Below are 23412 nucleotides of genomic sequence, written 5' to 3' on the forward strand. Positions count from 1 at the left end.
TTATTATTCATAATCATTAATTGCCATATATATATGTAAATCATATTAGGTAATTCCGTAGTTTTTATTTAAGGAAAGAATACACACTTTCTATATTTTATGTTAATATAATGTTCTCTAGTGTTATATAATTATGGAATAATGTGACATCATTAGATTAAATTATACTTTATATTAGATGCTCTAGAATTCTTTGAAATGGAATTTAGAAGGCATTTAGAGTGCCACCTAGGATTTGAAGTTTTTTTTAATTAATACAAAATTAAGGTTCTAATTTTTCAAATGCTTCTCGATTAATATATAGGGGATAATGAATTTTTTTCAAAGAACCAAACTTTTTGATTCGAGTTTAAAATATTTTTTAAACTAGTACCAAAAATAACTGGTTGTTTTTTTTGTAACTAACACATAGAATTTAAATAACTGGATTGTTTATTACCAATTACACGTAAACTGCATTAGGTGAAGCCTAACCCCAGAGTCCCAGACTTTCCGCATAGTTATATTGTATGCTTGGTGGGGTTATTTCTTAGTTGTAGTTTGCTTTGAATGATCAATAAAATGAATATCAATTTCGGATTGGCAAGTAACGTGTGTTGGCGAAGTTTATTATTGTTGCCCAATTAGTATACTAACATTCCACGTAATATCATATGATATAGTCTACATCAATCATGATCAGAAGAAACAGAACAATTGATCTCACTTTAAACAGATGTTGACACGCATATCTTCTTAACTTTCATAACTTTCCTGAATGTATAGTTCATAAAGAATAACTTTCCACGTAATACTTTATGCACACTACTATTAAGAATATGGCAAAGAAAAGGATTAGATATGCATCACGTCAGTTTCATAAGTTTCTGAACAAAAAAGTTTTAAAAAAAGAAACACATATAATTCCAAAAAGTATACAATTGTCTAATCACATATCAATCAAATCTACCTTAGGTAGATTTTCTGTCTTCGTCCAAAATTGTCGTGGTAAAATGTCTTTCAAACATGTATATATTCGCCATGTTTGTTTACGTGTCGCGCGACCTGCGACTAAGATTACGTTCGTTTACGTATCGCGCGATTTGCGACTAAACCTGCGACCTGCGACTAAACTATGTTCGTTTACGTGTCGCACGACCTGCGATCTGCGACCTGCAACCAGTCGCGCGATCAAAATTTTTTTAATTTTTAGTCGCTATTTTTTCGGACAACTTAAATGGAAACCCGCGACTGGTCACGCGACATCAAAACGAACAATAACTTGCGATTTGCGACCAATCGCAGGTCACATGTTACGCGACAGCAAAACGAACAACAACCTGCGACCTACGATCAATCGCATCGCAAGTCGCATGTCGCAGGTCGCGCGACATGTTAACGAACACTGCCATTATACCAAACCGATCAAAGTTCTACTGTAACATTATAAACCAAGAAAATAGAGCCAACGGTGTCTGACATGTAGTACTGAGTTGAATTACAACAAAAATTATAATCCGATTTAATTTGCAGTAAAAATTATACTGTAGAAACTAGAGCACAGAAACCAATCATTCAACTGGACTATATTACAACTGATTTCTTCTGATCTATAAACAGCTTGTAAGAATGTAAAAGCAGATACCAATTTTCATTTCAATCAGCTCGAGTGTTTAGAGACCGCTCCTGCAGCAAACAGCAGATTTCTCCGAGAAAACTGCACCACCAATGTAAACACATACAAGAAGGGTAAAAGAGTTTTCAGCAATTGTTTGATCATCAAGCTTTGTAATGTTAAGAACGAAAGTCATATTCTGATGGACCAATCCTCAAACTTTGGTTCTAATCAAGTTTTAGTAAAATTTATTCACAAGCACAAGATGACAGATTTAGCAGAGAATCCAGAGATGAAAAAGAGATCATAGGGTTTTGGAAAATGAGTAGATTAGTTCACAAGCTGAAGAAAAGACTATTAACTTACTCGGAGAGCGTGAACTGGTGTGGACTTGGTGGGGAAAGTTCTGATTGATCGCAGTCTGTTTGAGTTCCCATTTCTGATCAAACAACAAATGATCAAATCATTTTTAACAAAACATATTAATACTAATCAGAGAACAATAATACCGATTTAGAAGGAGTAAACTCACTTTTCCTCAGCCTTTGTCAATTTGGTACTTGAGGAGACGTCCCACAGCTTCACTGTGCAGTCTGCAGATCCAGAAGCCAGAAGAGAGCCCTCGCCGCTGTAACAGTAAAAAAAAAAACAGGTTAGTAGTAACAAGAACTCTCTGTAATCGAGTGATAAAAAAGAAAGTTATTTTCTTCTTATCTTCCTGGCTCACCTGTAAGAGAGAGTCCAGACACATGAGTTATGGCCCATGAGAGGTGTGATGCAGCGAGCTGTTGAGAGGTCCCACATCATTATGGTTCCATCTTCATCACCGGAGGCCATATATCTCCCATCTGGTGACATCGCCAATGACAAAACCATGCTCCTGTGCCCAATGAATATCCTGACACATTCCCCTGTTTGTACATCCCAGAGTCTAACCGTCTTATCACTAGAACCGGTTGCAATGTAGTTACAATTAGGATGCCACTGTACACACTGAAATCAAAATGCAAATGATACATTGAAAGGCCCATATTAACAGTTATTCAAATGACAACTAAAGTCACTGTATCAAGTTATTAAAGTCAATCCAATATAGCTTGCTTATGACTTCAACTCGATTAGATAACAATCTCTAGATCAACTATAAACTGGACTAGTGTTCTCAAAATCGGCGTAGACGGCAAATCAGACCTAAACGAAACAAATTCTTTTAGAAAAAATGGGTCTAGCCACTCAAAAATTCCATATAAACGACTAACTAGCGCCTAGCGGTTTCTTGATCATTGAACTGGACCATTTATAAAGTATGATCGCCAGGGTCAAATTAACACAAAAGGTGGTTAGTAATGTGAGTCAATAAACAATTTAAGTGTTAGCTAAGCCTTTGTAAACTGTGACTCGGTAAACTAATACCTTCAACTGCATACCAAAACAATCAAGAAAACTATGCATGCATGAATTAGCTACTCAAACGGTCCCTAAATTTAGCCTCTGGAAATTAAAAAGAAGGAGAGCGACGCTCACATCAACATCAGAGAGATGCCCTGCCATCATACGCAGAGGTTGCATTCTATCCATTGACCAAATCCGTGCAGTACGATCATGAGAACAGCTTGCAAAGTAATGCCCAAAAGGGCTAAACTGCACCATGAAACGAATATATATAAATGTCATTCTGTTCATCATAAACTCCAATTTATGTAAGACAAAGGTATGAGGATTAAACAGTTCTTACCTGGGCGTCCCATACAGTGTGATTATGTCCCTTGTAGCACACGAGATTGGCGTTTAATTTTGTGCTCCACAGCCTTACTGCACTTAAGAATACATGGTTGGTAATCAAGAACAATTTGGATATGAAGAGTGATAGACAGATGCATACTTGTTGTATCTGCTGAAGAAGATAAAACATAATCTCCGGGAGGACTGAAAGTGGCCGAGTACACTGGCCCTGAGTGTCCCACTAATAATGTATAATTTCTTCTGCCATTTACTCCAACGGTTTGATTATTTTCATCCTGCAAAGCACCTGGAACCAGACAGCTTAGAGTCTATCTCACGGAAACATAAATGTATTTATAAATTTGTTTCATGAGAAAACATACAACTGCCAGCTTGTCCTATCCTCGCCATGTCCCAGACCTGAACACCATGACTGTCCCTTAGACGTTTTGGAGAGTAAGATAAGAAGAAAAGGAAAAAATATACCTTTATTGATGAATCTGAGAACCCACCAGCAACCAGAGATCCATCGTGAGATATAGATGAACTGTTTAACCTGAGGGGGACGATAGATGAGTGAACAACAAGTTGCAAATACGTAATAAAACATTATGAGGAGACGAGGACATTACCCGTTATGAGTATTAACAAATGTATAAAAGCTGACAGATGGCATTGCGACGCTACTCAACTGCACACGGTTTCTCAGGTCTTCAAGGATCGATTCCTCTACATCCGTAGACCTGACATAGAAAAAACTTAATCTAAGTTAGAGGAGGTTAAGTCTTTGACAGATACTTTATGTATACTCCTTTAATCAATCATACATCATCCATAGCATAGATACTGTCTGTACATTACTCTTTAATGAAATCATCCTAAGTCTAACACAAAAAATGAGTAAGTGATTCGAAAGTACATTACTGGCATGGCAAGTTCCGGTTTCACACGTGGCATCGACGACAACACCGTGCTGGTCTCCTGACGTGCAACTTTTGTTGTTGCAGCTCCTGCTTTGTCCTTCTTTAACTTCTTTGTGGAAGAGCCTTGCTTTCCAATTTCGGCGGATCTTTTCTGAACACAAAATCAATCGACGAGTGAATTCTCGGTTCTTAATTTTACAACTCACTGATCTAACTTGAAGCCACTTATCACCTTACTATCATCCCCAGCTTTACTTTCTCCTTGTCCCTTCTCGGAATCAGACAGTAGACCTCCCGTCTTCTCCAGGCGATCTTCCAGCGAGTCCTCAAGCAACTATGAAAGAAGTACGTAGCTAATGTCAAAAGGTAACCTTCTAGAAAAAGAGTGAAAGAAGCTAAAGGAAAAAAAACGTACTCCCCAGTGTATTTCTTTTTGATTGACGTGATCAGCTATCTCATGAAAACTCCCAACAATGGTGACAGCCTCTATGTCATCAGATGCGGAGTTAGGCTGTCCTGAGTAGACTGCGACAAATGAACCAGGATTAACAACAGTGGATCCAGTCTTACACTAAAAATCTGTAACATGCTATTGCTTAAATATATGGGAATTGGGAAAGCAACACACCTTGGAAATTGATGTGCTCGTTGATAATACCAAGCATCAGAGTAGACTCTGTTCTATGTAGATACTGAATCAACAGATCATACGAATACTGCAACATTCAGCAAACGTATTAGAAGTCTGCAGACCAGAAACCTTGAAGCATTTGCCTGTAACAGCTAGTAGTCATTTTTCACTCAAGTTTACCTGACAAATTTTGATGTTGATCTTGCTTTGTCTAAGAGAACGAGCAAACTCCATCTCCTGATAGAAACCAAGGTCATAAGACAGTTGATAAAAAAAAAAATCCATTATCAACATTATACCACCATATAATACAGCTTAAAACCTGCAGATGAGATGGAGCAAGAACGCCTCCCAGCTTCTGAAGATCCCGTAAATGTACCATTTCATGATCCTTGCGGAAGCTGTTAAAGAAGGATCTCGCTGGAATACAAGTAAACTATTCCTAAGCTTAGGAAATATACTCAGAATGTCAAATTGCAAATATAAGAAGTACCTTCTTGAGTGTGTCCTTTCCCCACTAGATCCATATAACAATGAATAAACACAGGATACATCACTCGAAGCAACTCATGCTACAAATCCAAAAGCAGCTTATCAATTCTACTAAGCTTCATACAAAAAAAAAGACAAAGCAAAACAAACGCCAATGCTGACCTTATAAAGATCAAGTGAGTTATAGCCCCATGACCTTAGCTTGCTGTAACCTTCACGGTACCGACTTGGATCATTCTCTGATCTGTAAAAACAATAAAGAAACACACTTTAATAAACCAATTGGCTTTACATGAACAATTCTCGAAACCCTTTAGACGAAAATGCATAGAAACAAACCCTAATTTCTTCCCCCAATAAGAAGTAATCAGAAAACAAAAAAAAGAAGCAAACTTTAATAAACCAATTGGCTTTACATGAACAATTCTCGAAACCCTTTAGACGAAAACGCAAACAAATGCGTAACCAGAGCACTAAAACAAAACCCTAATTTCTTCCCCCAATCAGAGAGATCACTCAGTGGAATGTTCTCTATAACTACAACTGACATAGGATTTGATAGGAAGAGATGATTACTGGGAAAAGGAGCGGATGAGCTTGGTGAGCTCAGGATCGTTGGGATAATCGATAGAGCTGAAGCTGCTGCCATTGTTATTGTGAAGAGATTCTTGGAGATGTTTAGCAGCGCTGTTGAAGCCTTTCTTCTTCAAGTAGCCCATGACGAACTCGTCTACTTGCTCTGGATCCATTCTTCCTCTTCTCGCTCGCTCTCTCGATTCAAAACTCTCACTCGCTGACTTCTTCTTGCTCTCGAATTGCTTAATACCTTTCGTTAAATTCTCAGGTATGATATTAATGGGCGGACCAGTTTCGATTAATTTAAAGGCCTTGTATTAAATTGGGCCTGTTTAGAAAGGCCCAAAGGCCAAAACATCTTACATTGTATGTGAGGAGAAGTACTAATTAGTAATTAGAGTCAATGATCTCAAAAGCAAGTGTGTTTTTTTTTTTTGTTCTGTTTTCTATAATATTGGTTGATGTGGAGGTTTTGAACGAACTGAATTGGAGTGAATAGAAGTTTTTTTTTATATAACTTAACTCTAATTTCAGTCGATTAGGAAATCAAGTATATTGTTAACTCAACTGAAGAATACCCAAAATAAAACCTAAATATCTTAAAACGAGTGGTGTTTGAAAGAAAACTAAATAAACTATATGTTGTGTTCAGGTCTGAAAAATTATGGAATAGGTTTAAACATGTCGTAGCTCTTCTTATAAGTAGTTTTGTAACCAACTAACCATTATTCCTAAAGATTTTAAAGATTCGTTAATTTGTTAGACTAGTTTGAACCAGTATTAACTTCAGAAAAAAAATTCTGCTTATCAAATAAAATATGCTAAACAATGTATTCATCAATTGACAGACAAGTCCATCCATACATCTTGAATTATAAAAAGAAAGTACACAGTTAGGTCCATTGAGTAAGGACCGGGATAAGTTCAAGTGGAATTTTCTTAGGGCAGACAAGTCCATATGATTCCTCAATATCAACATCTTCAGCTTTCATTCCTCCAGGAAGCTTCCAATCAAAACGGTAAAGAAGGTTGATAAGTGTCAAGTGCACCAAAGCCAAACCCATACCCATACCAGGACACATTCTCCTTCCGCTACCAAACGGCAAGAGCTCAAAGTTTAGACCCTTATAGTCGATCTCATTATCCATAAATCTCTCCGGGATAAAAGTTTCAGGATCTTTCCAAACGTTTGGATTCCTATGAATAGCCCAAACGTTTACATGGATCCATGTTTTCTTTGGAATATCATAACCCGCGATCTTTATATCTTTTGAAGCCTCTCTTGGAATTAGAAGTGGCACAAGTGTATTAATCCTTAATGTTTCTTTGATCACCAGTTTTAGATACTCCAGTTGTTCTATATCTTCTTCAGTGATGTTTTCTTTGTTTTTGATCACTTCTCTCACTTCTGCTTGCACTTTCTTCATAACTCTTGGGTTTGCAATTAAATGTGTCATCACCCATGTCACAGTTTGGGCAGAAGTGTCTATTCCAGCAGCAATAATGTTCTGTAATAACCAAGAGTTTAAATAAAATAAAAAAGAGAATGGAGATTGAAATGATATGATTTTTCATTACTTACCAGAAGTATTCCTTTGGTGTGGCTTCGAGTAAGTTTAAACCCTCCAAGTCCAAGCTCTCCTCTTTCCATCTCTAGGAGCAAGGCAATGATATCATCTTTAATACTCTCATCATCTAAATGATGTTCTATAGCCTGGTCGAAAAAAGCGTCCATTACTTTGAAAACCTTCTCACATTTGCTATGTAGCCCTGTGATCCTATCGATGATTTTGCCAATAACAGGGAAGTAATCTGCTGCTGCGAAACTCCCAACAACCTCCATGATTCCTTGAATGACTTCATCATAAGTATTCTCAATTTTACTCCCTTGAAAACGTATCCCAAATGCAACTCTACAGATCACACTTCCTGACAATGTCATTAACTTGAGGCTGAAGTTAACCGGGTTCTCCAGTAAAGCGGATTGTTTGATGAAATCAACAAACGATGCGACTTCTTCTTTTCTCACATGTTGAAACGACTGTACCCTCTTCGCGGCGTACAGTTCAGTAACTGTCAACTTTCGTAGCTCCCTCCAATAGTTGCTATATGGAGAAAAGCCTAGATCCTTTAAATTGTATGTGATTCTTGCAGCGTAAGTCATGTAAGGCCGTGAACAACAATCAAGGTCGAATGTTTTCAAGACATCTTTCACCGTCTCTGGAGTTGAGGCCACAACGGTAGACACGTTTCCAAACTTGAGGGACATTAGAGGTCCATATTTTTCACATAATTTGAACATGGAGCGGTGAGGTTTGGATCCCAGTTGGTGCAAGTTGCCAATTATAGGAAGTCTTGGTGGTCCAGGAGGTAGATTATTCTTTGATTTTCTTGTGTTCTTTGCAACAAGTATAGATGCAAAGAAGACAATTGCGAAAATGGTATACCACAAATTCATTTTGCTTCCTACACAACAGTAATGAATAGTTTATGTAGTCAATTAATAATAGCTATTTGCCTCAATCTATCTAATAAATCTAAAGAAAATTATAAATAGTATGCTAAGTAAATTTAACCCCCCCCCCCAAAAAAAAAACATGTAAAGTGGATGGAACTGTGGAAACTAAAACTGCCAAAACATCACTCGTTCTACCGTAACCCAACACATGAAGTCTTATAAACTTCTTAATACGATTCAGGAACCGGAAAATTAGATGCAACATCAGAATAGGTGAAGAAAACTTATAGATAAAGAACTACTTAACAAGATAATATGAGTTTCTATTTCTCTGTTAAAGAAATGGCTATGTATAGATATAGAGATTGAGCTCGGTAAGATTACCTTGTAATCTTAAACTTTGTGCAGAAGGTTTGGTGAGGGAGATGGAGATGGAGATGGAGATGGAGAGATGATTGTGTTTTTGCTCTCTTTTTGTTTTTGTTTACTTGTATTAAGTGGCGAGAAGGCAATGACAATTTTATGTGTATATACAACTTGTGACAGTGAGAGGACGTTGTAATTACAGTAGCGTCCACTTTGAGTATACTACGTTTGAGATTGCTTAGGATAATTCTATAACTTATATAAATTAATACTCGATAAATTAATAATCTCTATAAATTAATAAATTTTGTCGGTCTCAACTTAGACCGGTGTAAAATATGACACAAATCGATAAAATAAGATAATAATATTTTTAAAACTCTCACGTAAATATATAATCTCATTAAAATCATAAATTAATAATCAATCTCTATATATATTTTATATAAGTACAAACTAAATATTATATTGTTGGTTTTATATTCACAATGAAAATACTTCTATTTTTTAATATTTTAATATATTTTGACAATATTTAGTAAAATTATTTCGAAAACCACATGACAATTATATGAAACATAAAAATATACACCAAATAAGATAATTAAATAATATGAAAGTCAAATTTTTAAAATTTAAATAATTTATATACGGTAAATCAAATATTTTTTTATTTTATTATAATAAAAATATTCAAAAATAGAAAAAAATCTAAGAAAAGAAATTTTTGTAAATTAATATCTTCATAAATTAATAAAATTTTAAAATCCTAACATTATTAATTTATAGAGGTTCTACTGTATTTAGGAAAGTCAAATTATATTTGGGACTATAGTTATTTATCAGTAACCCCAATAGTAAACATACAGTTTGTCGTAAAATTACAAAATTGTAGTTTTAGTTGAAACTATATACTGTTCAATCAAAATCATAACAATTTCTCTACATCACCTAAAATTCATCAGAAATCAAATCATTATATTTTTAAATATTATATTGGCAACATGTCCTAACTTTTCTAAAATATTTAAATTCTGACTATTATACAATTATTTATTTGGATTTCAAACTGATGATATTTCAGATCTAAGCGATCATGTGGTTTATGGTCGGATATAACAAAATTTGATTTGAATACCCCTTTTAAATACAGTAGCTAATGTTTCTAATATTCACAGACAATGAGATAAGGAATGAAAATGACAGGATGGATTTTTCAAACAGATATGTAACCCAAAATGAACCACCATACAAATTAAAGCTGGGTCCGCAGTTTTACTTTTTATATAACTGTAGTGGTGACAATACCCAGATACATAATCACTAATCACTAAATCATCATATCATAATTGACAACAACAATGTGTGATCCAAAAATGATATTCATGCCGGTGATGATGTTTGTTAAATCAATACAATAAAAAAATTTAAGTTGAATGATTAAATTCTTGAGGCTTAGGAGAAATGTTGAGATGAAATCAAATGGGAAAAAAAACATAAAAGAGATTTCATTGAATAAAGGTTTAGTACAAAGATGATTACAAAGGTGAAGTAAATCTTAGAATACAAAATCTCTATAAAAATATGTTCTTAAAATCTCAGAAGAGGAGAAGATTCCCTTTGATAAAAAGAGATGTATCTCTATTTATACAAGGAAGAAGTTAGAGCTTCATAGTAAATGAGTCTAATTAATTGTCTAATGGACCTTGAGGGAGGATGTAAATCCACCCCCAACAGTAAGCCTCCCAAGTTCGGAGAGAGAGATGAAGTCGATCTCTATGAATTTTACGAAAAGGATTTATTAGACAAGTAACTAGACACATTCATGCCTATGACGATTTAGGCGGAGTTTACTTTGAACTTGTGCCTAGTAAAAGGCGAGTTTGCTTTAAACTCGTGTTTAGCGAAAGACGAGTTTACTGGACTCACGCTGAGACAAAGGCGAGTTTACTGAGAACTCGTGCCTAGTAGAAGAAGAGTTTCTGTAAACTCATGCCTAGCCAAAGGCGAGTTTTTGGAAACTCGTGTCTAACAATAAGCGAGTCGACTGAAAACTCGTGCCAAATAACAAGAAAGTTCAATTTAAACTCGTGCCTAAAATACAAGTTTACCGAACTGTTGCCGACCCGAAGTCTCGTGTTGAGATCGTGTGTGCCGAGCAAGTTGTTGGCTTGTATGTTCGTCAGGCTGTGATGACGTTGAGAAACGTTCTGGCTTGTGCCGCTTGTGGTAAGCTCTTCGTGAGAACCAGAATCTGGGCTTGTCATTTGTGGCGCAATGACAAGGGATTGATCCGAGCCGGTCACATGTCTGCTTTGCAATTGATTCTGGCTCACAAAGAAAAATATGATTATCATCAGATTGAGTTTGACCAAAAGAGATAATCAAGTCTTATGTGATTGATAAGCAAGCCATCGAATCTTATTTTTGCTTAATGCTCATGAGCCGTTTAATAATTTAAACCAAAGCTATAATTTCAAAAGTGATTAAAGCATGCAATGATTTAGTAAGAGCTTATCTTTAGTGTGGAGAAGAAACAAACGTCCGCGCGAGGTAGCTTTTGTAGTTATCAGAACTGATAAACTTGACGATGGTGTTCGTACTAACGTGTCATGACCCTCCAACGACAAGATGAAGAGTAGCTTTTTGGATAGGTGCTCATCACTTTGGCGATCACAAGTAAAGCTGATGGACTGAACAGGAAGCTAAAGTGCACATCTTCAAGTTTCGTTTATGACGAGATGTCCTCCTTGCTGAGATCACAATATTGATTTATGTGACGAGAAGCTCGAGAACTTGTGTATAACCGCGACTGAGATCAAACTCTAAGATGATTGCCGAGTTGCTGGAGGTAACAAGTCACGGCTTCTTAGAGAGATGATATGGAGATAAGGTCATGTCTCATGTGCTGTTTCTTCTAGATGAGGAGCTTGTGCCGGTTGTGGCAAGCTTGTCGGAAGTTTGCGTAGGTTCTGATCAGGCTGTTGGTCATGTCCTCAAGATCATGATGTCGTTTCTGCTTGGTTATATTGAGCCGACGATCTCTGTATATGTAGCAACAACGTTGCCGCCGAGCCGAATAATGAACGAGCCGAATAGTGAACGAGCTACTAACATTTATGCCTACGTCCGGACGAGGCGAAACTTGAAGACGTGCTTGCCGAGAAGAGACAATGAGCTCGGACTCCTTTTCTCCTTCAGTTTTCAAACCGGTGGAACTGTTTCTTTGGAAGAGTTGAGACTTGAAAACAACTTGTTAGAAGGAACTACCCATCTTCTATCAAGAACTGCAGTTCACTTCAGTCTTTGATCCTGTCACATAACAAACTGCAGATGGACTCTTTAATGATATCTCCCCTGATTCAGTATCAGGAAACCAAGGAATATGTGGTTCTGTTGTCAACAAATCATGCCCTGCCTCGCTTAAACCTGTCTTGAACCCTAACACAACTTTTGATACTGATTCTGGTGAAGCAACGCCCCTTGGTGCTGTTGGTCATGAAAGAATACTACTTAATATCTCGTCCTCATCTCCAACAACCAGCAACAGCTCATCCTCCCTCAAGGTCCATTAGACAATTAATTAGGCTCATTTTACTATGAAACCCTAGCTTCTTCCTTGTATAAATAGAGATACACCTCTCTTTATCAAAGGGAATCTTCTCTTCTTCTGAGACTTTAAGAACATATTTTTATAGAGATTTTGTATTCTAAGGTTCACTTTACCTTTGTAATCATTTTTGTGATGAACCTTTATTCAATGAAATCTCTTTTATGTTCTTTTCCCATTTGATTTCATCTCAAGATTTCTCATAAGCCTCAAGAATTTAATCATTCAACTTAGATTCTTTTATTGTATTGATTCAACAAACATCACCAGCATAAACACTATTTTTGGATCAAACAGTTGACACTAGAACGAGGGGGCCAAAGAGAACTATCTTAAAAGCATTTCATACTTGGGAAAATCTGAGATATGTGATCATCGATCTCGGTTCATACAAACGCTAAAAAGATAAGTTTCACAACCTTATCTTATTGTTAAAATTGGATTCGAGATTATGGCTACACACGCTTAGTCTACTAAAGATTTTTTTTTTTATAAAAAAATAATAAAAAATTATTTTTTCTGACTTAGGAGGAGTCGTGACTCGTCACCGACGACACGAATCTGGGAGATCGAATCAAATACGGACGACGCCGATGGGGCTGTGGCTGCTTTCTCGCATCAGTCGAGTTCCGTTTCATCCCCGCCAACGACGAGCTAGCCGGTGACAGGAGGAGAAAAGAGAGAGATCTTTCTCACCTCGACGGCGGAGGAGTCATGACCGACGACGACTCTCAGATAGAGCTCCGGCAAAGGAAGCAGAGGCAGTCGCGGGTCGATCCTAAGCTGACGAGATTCAGACAACTTCTAATCTCCGGCGAGCTTGTAAAAGGACGAGGTCGTCGTTGCTTCCTCAGATCCGTCGAGCTCCATCTCCAGTCTTCACCAGACACCTAGCGGGATTTGGGTCGAAGAAAACAGATCCCGTAATCAGATGATGACGAGATGACGAGAGAAATCAACAAAAGGCTCGTCCTTTAAGATCAACAGATCGGAGCTAGGAGAGATCGATGATAACAGGTCAAAGTTTGAAGCTTTCATCTCAATCCGCCGGTGAAGCTCCTGTCTTGATCCGCCGGTGAAGCTCCTGTCTCGATCCGCCGGTGAAATTAACGGCATCTCCTGACCAGAGCTTCAAATGTACGAGCTTTATATCCAAGAAAGGCTTGTCGGCGGAGAGCATCGAGCTTGAGCTCTCCATTCAGACAACTCACGAGTTTGACAACGTCGTCAACAGCTCCAAGTCTCTTCAAAGGCATCGAGCTTCTCGTCAAAGGGAAAGGAGGCGCGACCTATCAGGCTCTACCAGTGACGACGTTCTCAAGCTCCATCCCGAGCCAGCTTATTCAATGAAAGCTCATACTGTTTCCAAGCTCCATCAACGGCAGCTGAGAAACGAGTTCGGCTCTGTTCTTGATTTGTGACACCGCATCAGTTTGCTCCAGCTTGTCACTTCCGCTGTTATGATTCCACTCAGCTTCACAAGCTTATTCACTAGCCAAGATCATTCCAGTCACCTCTCTAATCCCGGACAGTAGCGATCATGTGAGCTAGATGCTCTAGAGAGACTCGTCGCGAGGTCACCGAGTCTATTTCCAACCCCAACGGAAACAGTTGTGTTTCATCTTCATCACAACTCATTTTGAGAAGTGGAGATTGCAACATCTCGCAAGGTATGCTCCAGCTCGTTACCGCTGCTGTCGCGATTCCACAGTATGCGAGACAGGTCACCGCTCCCGTTCGAAGTTCATCGGCAACTAGAACTTGATCTCCGTCACCGTTATAAGAGACGTCCTCTAACGTTGATCAACAACAGCAAAAGTAGCGTGAAGTGGAGACCAAGACTTTTCTTATAGTGTGGAGACCAAAACTTCCATTTGAGAAAAGACTTGAGATATCATCTCGGCACAAGTTGGGTGATAATGATTAACCAATCATCTCGTCATCTTGATAGGCATCCCACCCACCTTCACAAGATCACTTCTTCACATCGAAGGTGCTTTGATCTCCTTAAGCTTGGACCTCGACAAAGACGTTTTGATCTCGTTTGACGTCTCCTACTCATCAAAGCTCGAGACTTCATCATGGGATCATTCCGCCTATCGCAACAATACCGCGAAGACACGCCCGTCCACGGCGATTAGATTGCGTCGTTTCTTTCATGGCAGTACGTTCATGACGAGGTCTATGGCGACTTGTCTTTGGCAGTTTGTTGATTGACACTTCATTCTTGGCGATTCTTTCGGGTGGTTCAGAACATTGTCCTCACAGATCGTTCGCCCAACCGTCCCCGGAGGTTCGATCGGAATCAGAAGTTTGTCAACGACAGCTTGCCCGGGACAGGCCATCCATGACACTTCGTTTATGGCAACCTAACCACGACAGTCCGTTCATGGCAATCGTCTACGACATGGGTATGTGCCTAGTTTATTGTCTTATAAACCCTATTCGTAAAATTCGCAGAGATTAATCTCGTCTCTTTCTCTACGAACTTGGGGGGCTTACTGTTGGGGGTGGATTTTAATCTTCTAGCAAGACCCACAAGACAAGGAACTAAGCCCATTTGGCTAGGAAACCCTAGACTGTATAAATAAAGAGATCTTTCTCTTGATTAGGGATCTCTTTCTCCATTCTTAGACTTGAGACACTTTCATATAGAGATCTAATTGATTCATAGGTTCACTTTACACTTCAAACATCTTTGTAATGTAATCTATAATCAATATGATCTCTTTTATACTCTTTTTCATGTTCATTTCTTATTTGATTATTTCAAGATTTTTCTTAAGATTCAAAGAATCTAATCATTATTTTTAGATTTTTTTATTGTATTGATTCAACAAACATTTTAGCATAAACACCATTATTGGATCAAACAAACAAAACATTCACTAAATCATCAAAATTTTGGTTATAAAATAGTTTTATGTGGTTTTCTCTTAATATATAGTTTTCCTGATCTTAATCCATCTTGATTTTTAAAGAACAGACTTTATCAATCAATCATAAAATTTGTTAATAATAATATTTTATCTCTCTAGTTGCCATCATTGTCAATAATGCATAATATAGAATTCCGCAGAAACGAATGATGGTAAGAAAAAGATACATAAGGTTACGTACACATGTTTGTTTAATATTTGTTGTGGTTGTAATTAAACGAGTATGGCTTGGTTTTGTAGGCACTTGTCCCGGGAAGATTTCATTGATAATTGACGACAAAATTATACAATAGAACTTCTATAAATTAATAATATTAAAATTTTAAAATTATATTAATTTATAGAGATATTAAATTATAAAAATAATTATTTAGATTTTTTTATTTTAAGATATATTTATTCTAAAATAAGAAAAATATTTGATTTTATTGTATAAACATTAATTATTATTTTTAAAAATTTGACATTTATGTTAATTTTGTTATATTATTTGTTGTATATAATATATATTGTATATAATTTAAATGTGGTTTTAGATATAATATTATTAAATCTCATAAAAAATATATGAAGTGTAAAGAAAATATAAAGATAATTTCATTGTGAATATAAAATAAACAATATAACAATAGATTCTTACTTATATAAAATATGTATACATATAAATTATTATTTTATAATTTTAAGAGAACCATATAGTTATATAGAATTTTCTAGAAAAATATTATCTCATTAATTTATCGATTTTGTCAAATTTTGAACCGGCACAAGTTTGAACCAGCGAAATTTATTAATTTATAAAAATTATTAATTTATTGAATATTAATTTATAAAAGTTCTACTGTACTTTATTTTACAGCGAGGCAGTGATTCACGGCCAGCCCTAGACATGAAATATTTACCACAAGTCCCATGAATCAAAAATTTAAATATTTTTTATATATAATATTGTTTTTGTGATTATATAAAGTGTATATTGTTTTCTTGTTTTAATTTAATGGGCTAAATAATATAAAAATTTAGTGGCTTAGTAAATTTAGAAAAGTCCGTAAAATTAAAAGCATAATTCAAAAAAGATAGACTATTTTTTTTTGATAAAAATTTACTTTTTTTATTTTGTTTGAACCCCTCGAAATTTCAGGACCGGCCTTACAATTATTAGATTATATTATTTGTTTGTACTTCCTTTTAATGGTTGTTATATGTTACCAACACGTCGCTAATTCTCTATATATTATTTGATAAATTGTGGGAATTTTAAAAAAAGATTTAATCATCATAGTATTATTGATTTTAGAAACAATAGATAATTGGGACAAAACAATTAATTAAAACATAATATTATTTATTTTAGAAACAATAGATAAGAAGTGTGTTAATTTTAAATTACCATAGATACTTGGGATGACAGAATTAACTGAAATTAAAAAAAAAACAATTAACTTTAGTGATCAAAATTTTTTATTTTCATTTAAATAAATTAACTAGAAATTTGCGTAGGAGATTCAACCAAAGCAGAACATTTATTCCAAACTTTGTCAGTTCTAGAAGAAAAAAAGAGTTTTGGAAGAAAAGCGTTTGAGTTTATACATCTTTGAAAGATACTTTGTAATTGCAGTGTGTCAACCTTTCCCAACTTGCAATACTTTCAGGCAACAATCTTTTGAAGTAGGTTCGTTTTTAAAAAACTCATGCAACGATCTACGTTACACTTAAGCTCCCTCGTCTTAGCACAATAGTATAATATAGTTTGTGTCCTTTTTTTTTTGCTAAAAGAAATAGTTTGTGTCTTTTGATGACACTTTGCTGAGCTCATCACCATCGTATTTAATTACGTCCAGCTGGTGAGCCTGCAAACTGTGACTAAGAAAAATCCCATGAAACATGCCCTATTCTCCATTCTTTTTATCAAACTACAATTTACTTTCTCTTTTTTTTTCTTTTTTCTCACCTTTTTTATCTGGGATCAACACTATAATGACAAAAGAGACTCTCCAGAGATTGACAACCGTTGCTGTGTGATGAGAAGAGGACACATCAATTAATGAAAAATAATAATTTGTATCTAATATATGTAGTGATCGATCGACTGATATGAATGTAAGTATAACGTTTTCAATAAATAAAATGTTTGTCCCTTTTTCTAACCGACACACGTTTACTAACTTTAATTAGCTCCAAAACTAACATGTTGTGCTTTGCTTGTAACGTCTCATGCAAGTATGGATTCATTAGACGTTTTAATTTAGAGTTAATTGGTCAAATTGATGTGAACCTTTAGCCGTTATAGATATAAGGGACGTTTTTCTTCACTGTTAAGAGATGTGCTATATATATATGAATATGAACCACCGAAACTAACGGTTTCATCATCGTTGACCTAGCTTTCGATTTTACCTAACAGATTCTAAACTTTTGAAAGCGTAAACTTCATTCTAGACGGGTTCCGATGCTGCGGATTCAGTCATTTAGCTATTAGACAATTGGTGTTCATGATCTCCTATGAATTCCTTTTGAGCATTTTGATGCACAGTCTATGACTTATTGTCTGATCTGATCTGAACTCCTCCAAAATTTATCTCTTTTTTTTTGTAGGTTCTCCAAAATTTATCTAATAACTAATAATCACATTTCCTTGCAATGCAGTTTTCATATTTGATAGAATAAAAAAAAACAATAAGAAATTATATATTGATATTGAATTATTATAAATAGTTGAATTGAAAATGATTTGGAATCATTAGTTAATAATAATAACAATTACATTTTTAACCAGACAATGGTGTAGAAGTTTCAGCAGAACATCTGTTCAAAATTTTCTCAGTCCTCAAAAGAAGAATTTTGGCAACGGAAGTGAAACGTCTTAGTTGGTACAACCTGGAGCTGAACTTCGCAATTAACATGTTACAACCTCCCCCATTGTGCAATACCATGAGACAACATTCTCTCGACATAGGTTCGTTTTTAAAAAGATCAAGCAGTACTTCGTCGTCACACTTAACATCCCTCGTCTTAGCACAGTTCTTCATGAAATAGTTTGCTTCTGGTGCTGGTATACTGTTGAACGCATTAATATTGTATTCTTCTGAACCCGGGGAGCGTGCAAATGCTTCATCTAGACTGGTGTCAGGATCAATCAATGGTTTGTCGTCATTTTCTGTGGCTAAACTTGGATAAGTAGATGATATCAAAGTAGTGATTAAGAGAAATCCCATGACTGATGCCTTATTCTCCATTCTTTTTTGCGTTGAAATACAATTTATCTTCTTTTTTTCTTCTTCTTGGTTGCTTCTTTTTGGGATTGGTATCTTAGATAATATATAGTGATCGATTGATATGAATGTTATTGTAACGTTTACAATTTAATAAAATACAGTTTTTTTCTTTCTTTTCTCGTCGACATGGTTTCTTTTGGTACCTTAATTAGTTCCAAAACTATCATGAGTTAACGTCTCACGTGAAGATGGGTTCATTAAAGACAATTTATTATATAACTTGTTTATCATAGTTTAATTAGGGATAAAGGCTAAACTAGCGGTTAAGGCCATATGTAATAACTGGTGAATGAAATGACTGTTTTTAAATATAATTTTGATAATTCTGTAACATGTTTATCATTCTTTTTGATGGTTCAACACTTTTAAACTTAAATTATTATTTTAATATAAATTGTACTTCCTCTGTTCCCTTTGTATCAAACTGATTAATGTTTTAAAGTTTTCACATATATTAATAAAATATTTTAAATTTTAATTATAAATCTATTATTTGGTAATTAACTATTTCACACAACTTTTTAATTAATAGAAGTTTAATAAACACAAAGAATTTTCAAATTTTACAATTTATCATTATCAGCGAATAAAGATATTAAAATACAAAATGTATCTTTTTGAAATAATTTTTTTTACTAAAACATGAATTATTTTGAAATGGAGAGAGTATATTACATCCAGATTTAATACTTCATCAATGTATTCGAAGTGATTAAGAAAATATTTAATTTCTTACATCCACTTATAATGCAAGTATGCAACAATAAGGGAAACGTGTTCTCCCTGTCTGCAATTTCTTTTGCTCAGTTTTTTATACTCATGTGTAACTTGGGCATTATACATGTGCTGAGTGCGTCTCAAACATTAAAATTAGCATTTGAGTATGGTCTAGTCCAGGACATGGCCATGTTCATGTTCGTTATGGTCCAGTGAACCCCTCACGTAAATATTAACAGTGCTTTTATCTGCAGAGAAATCTATAACAGAGCAGAAAGAGAGGCCTGGAAACCAGGCAGAGAGATCATGCCTTGGACCGAGACAGGGACAGAGACAAAGGGAGACTCAGAGACAGAGATAGATTCAAAAAAATGACAACACATGTTATGTATACTGAGAAAAATTTGCACTTATGTATCAGTGCAGGTAAAGTTCAGAGAAAATGCTGTAAAAAACTGAAGCATTTGCTTCACATTTTGTCTACAATAAGAAAACACTGTAGTAGCTATCTTCTATCAACAGAATGAACAAGAGACGCCATCTCCAAATTCCTAGCCTCTTCTTTCTCATCTCCCTCTTCTGAATCTTCCCCCATGATCTCACTTGGGAGCTTGAACGTGTTCTGATCTCCCTTAGGCACAAGAAACAACACAAACAGCGGCAAAAGCCTCATCACATTCCTAACCAAAACCGCAAGCCAAAGATTACCAAACTCAGTCCTCGTCACCTTGAGGACATGCAACAACACTCCTCCAAGCCAAGAAGAAGTCATGATCCCTGCATTGTCAATAGACATCAGCAGCGCAAAGAAAGTCCCTTCAATCCCATGAGGACAAAGCTTTGAAGTGAGGACAAGCAGCGGCATCCATTTCAAACGTCCTATCATCTGAGAAACCACCTCGTCCACTACTATAAATAGATAGTCTGGTAAGCCAAACTTTAAGTTGAGACGCAGGACAAGAATGAGGTCAAGCATTCCTGATAAGGCAAAGAGAAGTTGAGTCCACAGACAAAGTCCACGGAAGGGATGGTCCTTTAGGACTAGCTGGTACAATGTCGCTCCTAGAATAGACCCAACTGAACCAATTGAGAGAATGAAACCAACTGTTTCCTGAAACAAACCAGACAGGCTGTTACAATAGATAGCTTCCAACCTAAAACTAATTGTTGCTAAGTGGATTGTTCCAAATGTCTTATATAGTACTTAAATCTTTTTATATATATTTTCAATGTGAGATCTTTTCTCCAAGAAGGCTCTCAACATATTGACGCATAACTAGTTGTTGTTTTAGGGAAGTACCTGAGCAAACATAGGACCATCCTTTGAATCTGTGAACCAATAGAAGAGACCTTCATGAATGTTCAAACTAAGAGCAAGTGAAATGTACATGTACAGACAAGGTCTCCATACATCTGAGCACTTCATTGTCCTCCACATTGCTCTCCCTGCGTCTGTAAATCTCTGGTTCACCTGAAATGACACTAAAAAGAGTCAATAACCTCATGTTGGTAAAGAACGAAGCAAGTGAGGAGAGAGTCAAGGCCAGTCCTGGCCTTTGGCCCCCAAAATTTTAGAAAAATGTACAAACATATAGGCTTCCAAATTTGTAACAAAAATTATATAAATGCTTACAAAATTGTCTATAGTCCCCAAAATCTCAGGAAGACCGGCCCTAGACAGAGTGTAACTTTTACCTGTTTGTAAGAGAAACCAGGAACATGTGACTCACTAAACACAATCCCCACCACAGATACTAAAGCAAACGGTAATGTCAGCAAGCCAAACACTCCCTGATGTCGGAAAAACGAAAGACATCATTAGAGAGAAATCAACTAATGATAGAGATCAAGAACCATTATCTTGAGAGGACGTATGAGAATATTAACTCCAACATCGGAACTTCGATGAGAATAAGTATATATATAATGGATTTGGATTAATCCACTTATCATAAATTGGTTTTAAGTAAACTTATCACTAACCTTGGAGCCAACAAGATGAACTAAGATACCACTCATGAAGTAACCAACAAGTGCACCAATGGAAGAGCTTAAGCTGCATAAGCTCTGCATATCTGAAGCAAGAGCACTTTGTTTGATGCTATTGTAAGCAGTACAAGCATCAATAGTCACATCAGCTATAGCCATCGCAGCACTTGATAAGGTCATCCACATAAGCGCAAAATAAAGGTGCAGATTACCATGAAGCGAAATGAACAGCATAGAGACCACTCCAAGGACCCCTGCCAAAATGAAGTAAGGGCGTCTATGGTAGCCAAAGATGGGAAGAACGTCGGTGAGAATGCCCCAAAGAGGTTTGATGATCCATGGGATCTTGGTGATTGCGGTGAGAGCTTGAGACTCAGAGGGCTGAACTTTTTGAACGTCTTTCATGTAGTACTCTGTTGCTACACGCCCCATTGAGCCGCCGAGGCCTTGGTTTATACCGTAGAGTGAGACCACGCCGAAGACAAAGCTCCAGTGAAGCTCTTTGGACAGCATCTTTATCCATCGGACTGGACCACATATTACATTACGGAAACGACTTTCTCCTTTGTCCACGTGGATGGATCCGCTGTTCTCGAGGCTTTGGTCTTCTGCTACCATAACTAGATTCAAGATTTGAGGCTTTTGATGTGGGTTTGGTCTGAAACTGTGGGAAAACAGATCCAGAACCAGAGTTGACTGAAGTGGATGTTCTTTGGATTGGGTTGAGCTCAGAGAAAAAGCAAATCTATGCCAAAATGATGGGATCTTTTGATGTTAGCAAGTCAGAAAACAGAGATTTGAGAATCAAAAATATTATATCTTAGAAAACAAGAATGAACTTTGCAAACAGGAAGCTCCGTTGACTTGATTTCATATGAACAACAAATGCTCATTGAGGAAGAAGAAGAAGATGGAAAGAAAATAAAATGATTAAAGAAATGAAACACAGATGAGAGCGACCTAAGACATCTCTTACTAAATGTTGACGAAATACATCTCTTACTAAGAACATTCTGTCTATTTTCAACTGTGTATTTTCCAGTTTCACCTCGAATATAGAAACTATACATTTTTTATTTATTAAACTATTTATTCACTTCGAAAAGTATTTTTTTAGTTTTTTTTTCCATCTGATAGATTATATTAAAACTGGTGAAATACAGTCGAGTACACATAAGCCGGCAAGAAACACTCTTCTTCCGGAGCCACAAGCCGGCAAAGATCGAAATCTTTCCAGAGTCATAAAAGAAAACTACTAGATATCTAAGAAAAAAGATGACCAGAAGTTCAAACATAAGCCAAAAGTCGAGACAAAGGTGAGGGAGTAGACGTGATGATTGCACTCCAAGGTGAAGAGCACATCGATCTCCAGAAGAAGGATAGAAACAGGTCACCATAACAAACCTAACATAGTTCTTATTGTAGTTCTTATTTAGATATTTTCGCTTGATGGAAAAAATAACGGATTTATAAAGTAAACTCAGCAAAAAGAAATTTAAAAAAAAAATGTCATAAAACTTGGTTTTGCATCAAAGTCACCATAACAAACCTAAGAGCCCTTGCAACGGGGCATGACAACGAATCCGTAAGCCCGGTCCGTTGCACTTTTTGGATTTTTTAATTAATATAAACCCAGCCCATTTGACGGATTGATCCGTAAATTGCATCTTGACGGACCCGGTCCGTGGGCGACGTGGCGGAAAGAGATTGGACGGAGGCGCGATTGTGTTTGGTATTGGCGAGAAAAAAATCGTCATTTCGACGAAAGCAAAGAAAAAAAAAACCATAATCAGGTTTCGCTTCTTGTTTTTATTTTTGTTTTCTTGTTTTTGAAAGTTATTACCATAACCATTGTAATAATCAGGTTTCGCTACTTGCTTCTTGTTTTTGTTTCATCATAACCATTTAGTAAAGTTTAGTTTTAAAAGTTACTAGTCGCTGGTTTTTTAAAAGTTATAACAAACTCCAATTGAATAGAAAAAAAAAATATATCAGATTCACTAAATAGAAGAGATTTTCAAACTTAGAAGAAATTATTATATTTTTAACTTATAAGGAAAAAAATAGAAGAGATTTAAAAGTAGAACAAATCTAAATATTTAAAAGTAGAAGAAAAAAAA

At 36.0% G+C, this 23412-nt stretch overlaps 4 protein-coding genes across 4 annotated transcripts; all 4 read right to left on the reverse strand.

Moving 5' to 3' along the window:
* Window positions 1-1439: 1439 nt before the first annotated feature.
* Window positions 1440-6183, reverse strand: LOC106322616 (transcription initiation factor TFIID subunit 5-like). Its single transcript, XM_013760688.1, has 19 exons — window positions 5939-6183; window positions 5525-5606; window positions 5364-5442; window positions 5193-5290; window positions 5051-5107; window positions 4868-4955; window positions 4655-4764; window positions 4472-4573; window positions 4236-4390; window positions 3949-4059; window positions 3803-3872; window positions 3700-3736; window positions 3477-3623; window positions 3330-3406; window positions 3119-3235; window positions 2322-2587; window positions 2127-2222; window positions 1961-2033; window positions 1440-1696 (listed from the first exon to the last, which is right to left on the reverse strand). Exons 1-19 carry the CDS (start codon window positions 6109-6111, stop codon window positions 1640-1642), a joined length of 1995 nt encoding a protein of 664 aa, XP_013616142.1. The 5' UTR covers window positions 6112-6183; the 3' UTR covers window positions 1440-1639.
* A 540-nt stretch (window positions 6184-6723) lies between these two features.
* LOC106319545 (cytochrome P450 71B11-like) lies at window positions 6724-8888 on the reverse strand. The gene is made up of 3 exons (XM_013757910.1): window positions 8781-8888; window positions 7521-8404; window positions 6724-7446 (listed from the first exon to the last, which is right to left on the reverse strand). Exons 2-3 carry the CDS (start codon window positions 8394-8396, stop codon window positions 6832-6834), a joined length of 1491 nt encoding a protein of 496 aa, XP_013613364.1. The 5' UTR covers window positions 8397-8404; window positions 8781-8888; the 3' UTR covers window positions 6724-6831.
* A 9191-nt stretch (window positions 8889-18079) lies between these two features.
* LOC106324510 lies at window positions 18080-18547 on the reverse strand. The gene has a single exon (XM_013762470.1). It carries the CDS (start codon window positions 18545-18547, stop codon window positions 18080-18082), a length of 468 nt encoding a protein of 155 aa, XP_013617924.1.
* Window positions 18548-19633: 1086 nt separating this feature from the next.
* On the reverse strand, window positions 19634-21910 carry LOC106322878 (probable folate-biopterin transporter 2). The gene is made up of 4 exons (XM_013761025.1): window positions 21287-21910; window positions 20999-21094; window positions 20604-20774; window positions 19634-20414 (listed from the first exon to the last, which is right to left on the reverse strand). Exons 1-4 carry the CDS (start codon window positions 21908-21910, stop codon window positions 19809-19811), a joined length of 1497 nt encoding a protein of 498 aa, XP_013616479.1. The 3' UTR covers window positions 19634-19808.
* Between the last annotated feature and the right edge of the window lie 1502 nt (window positions 21911-23412).

This window comes from Brassica oleracea, chromosome C2, assembly GCF_000695525.1.
Source record: "Brassica oleracea var. oleracea cultivar TO1000 chromosome C2, BOL, whole genome shotgun sequence".
Lineage (NCBI taxonomy): Eukaryota > Viridiplantae > Streptophyta > Magnoliopsida > Brassicales > Brassicaceae > Brassica > Brassica oleracea.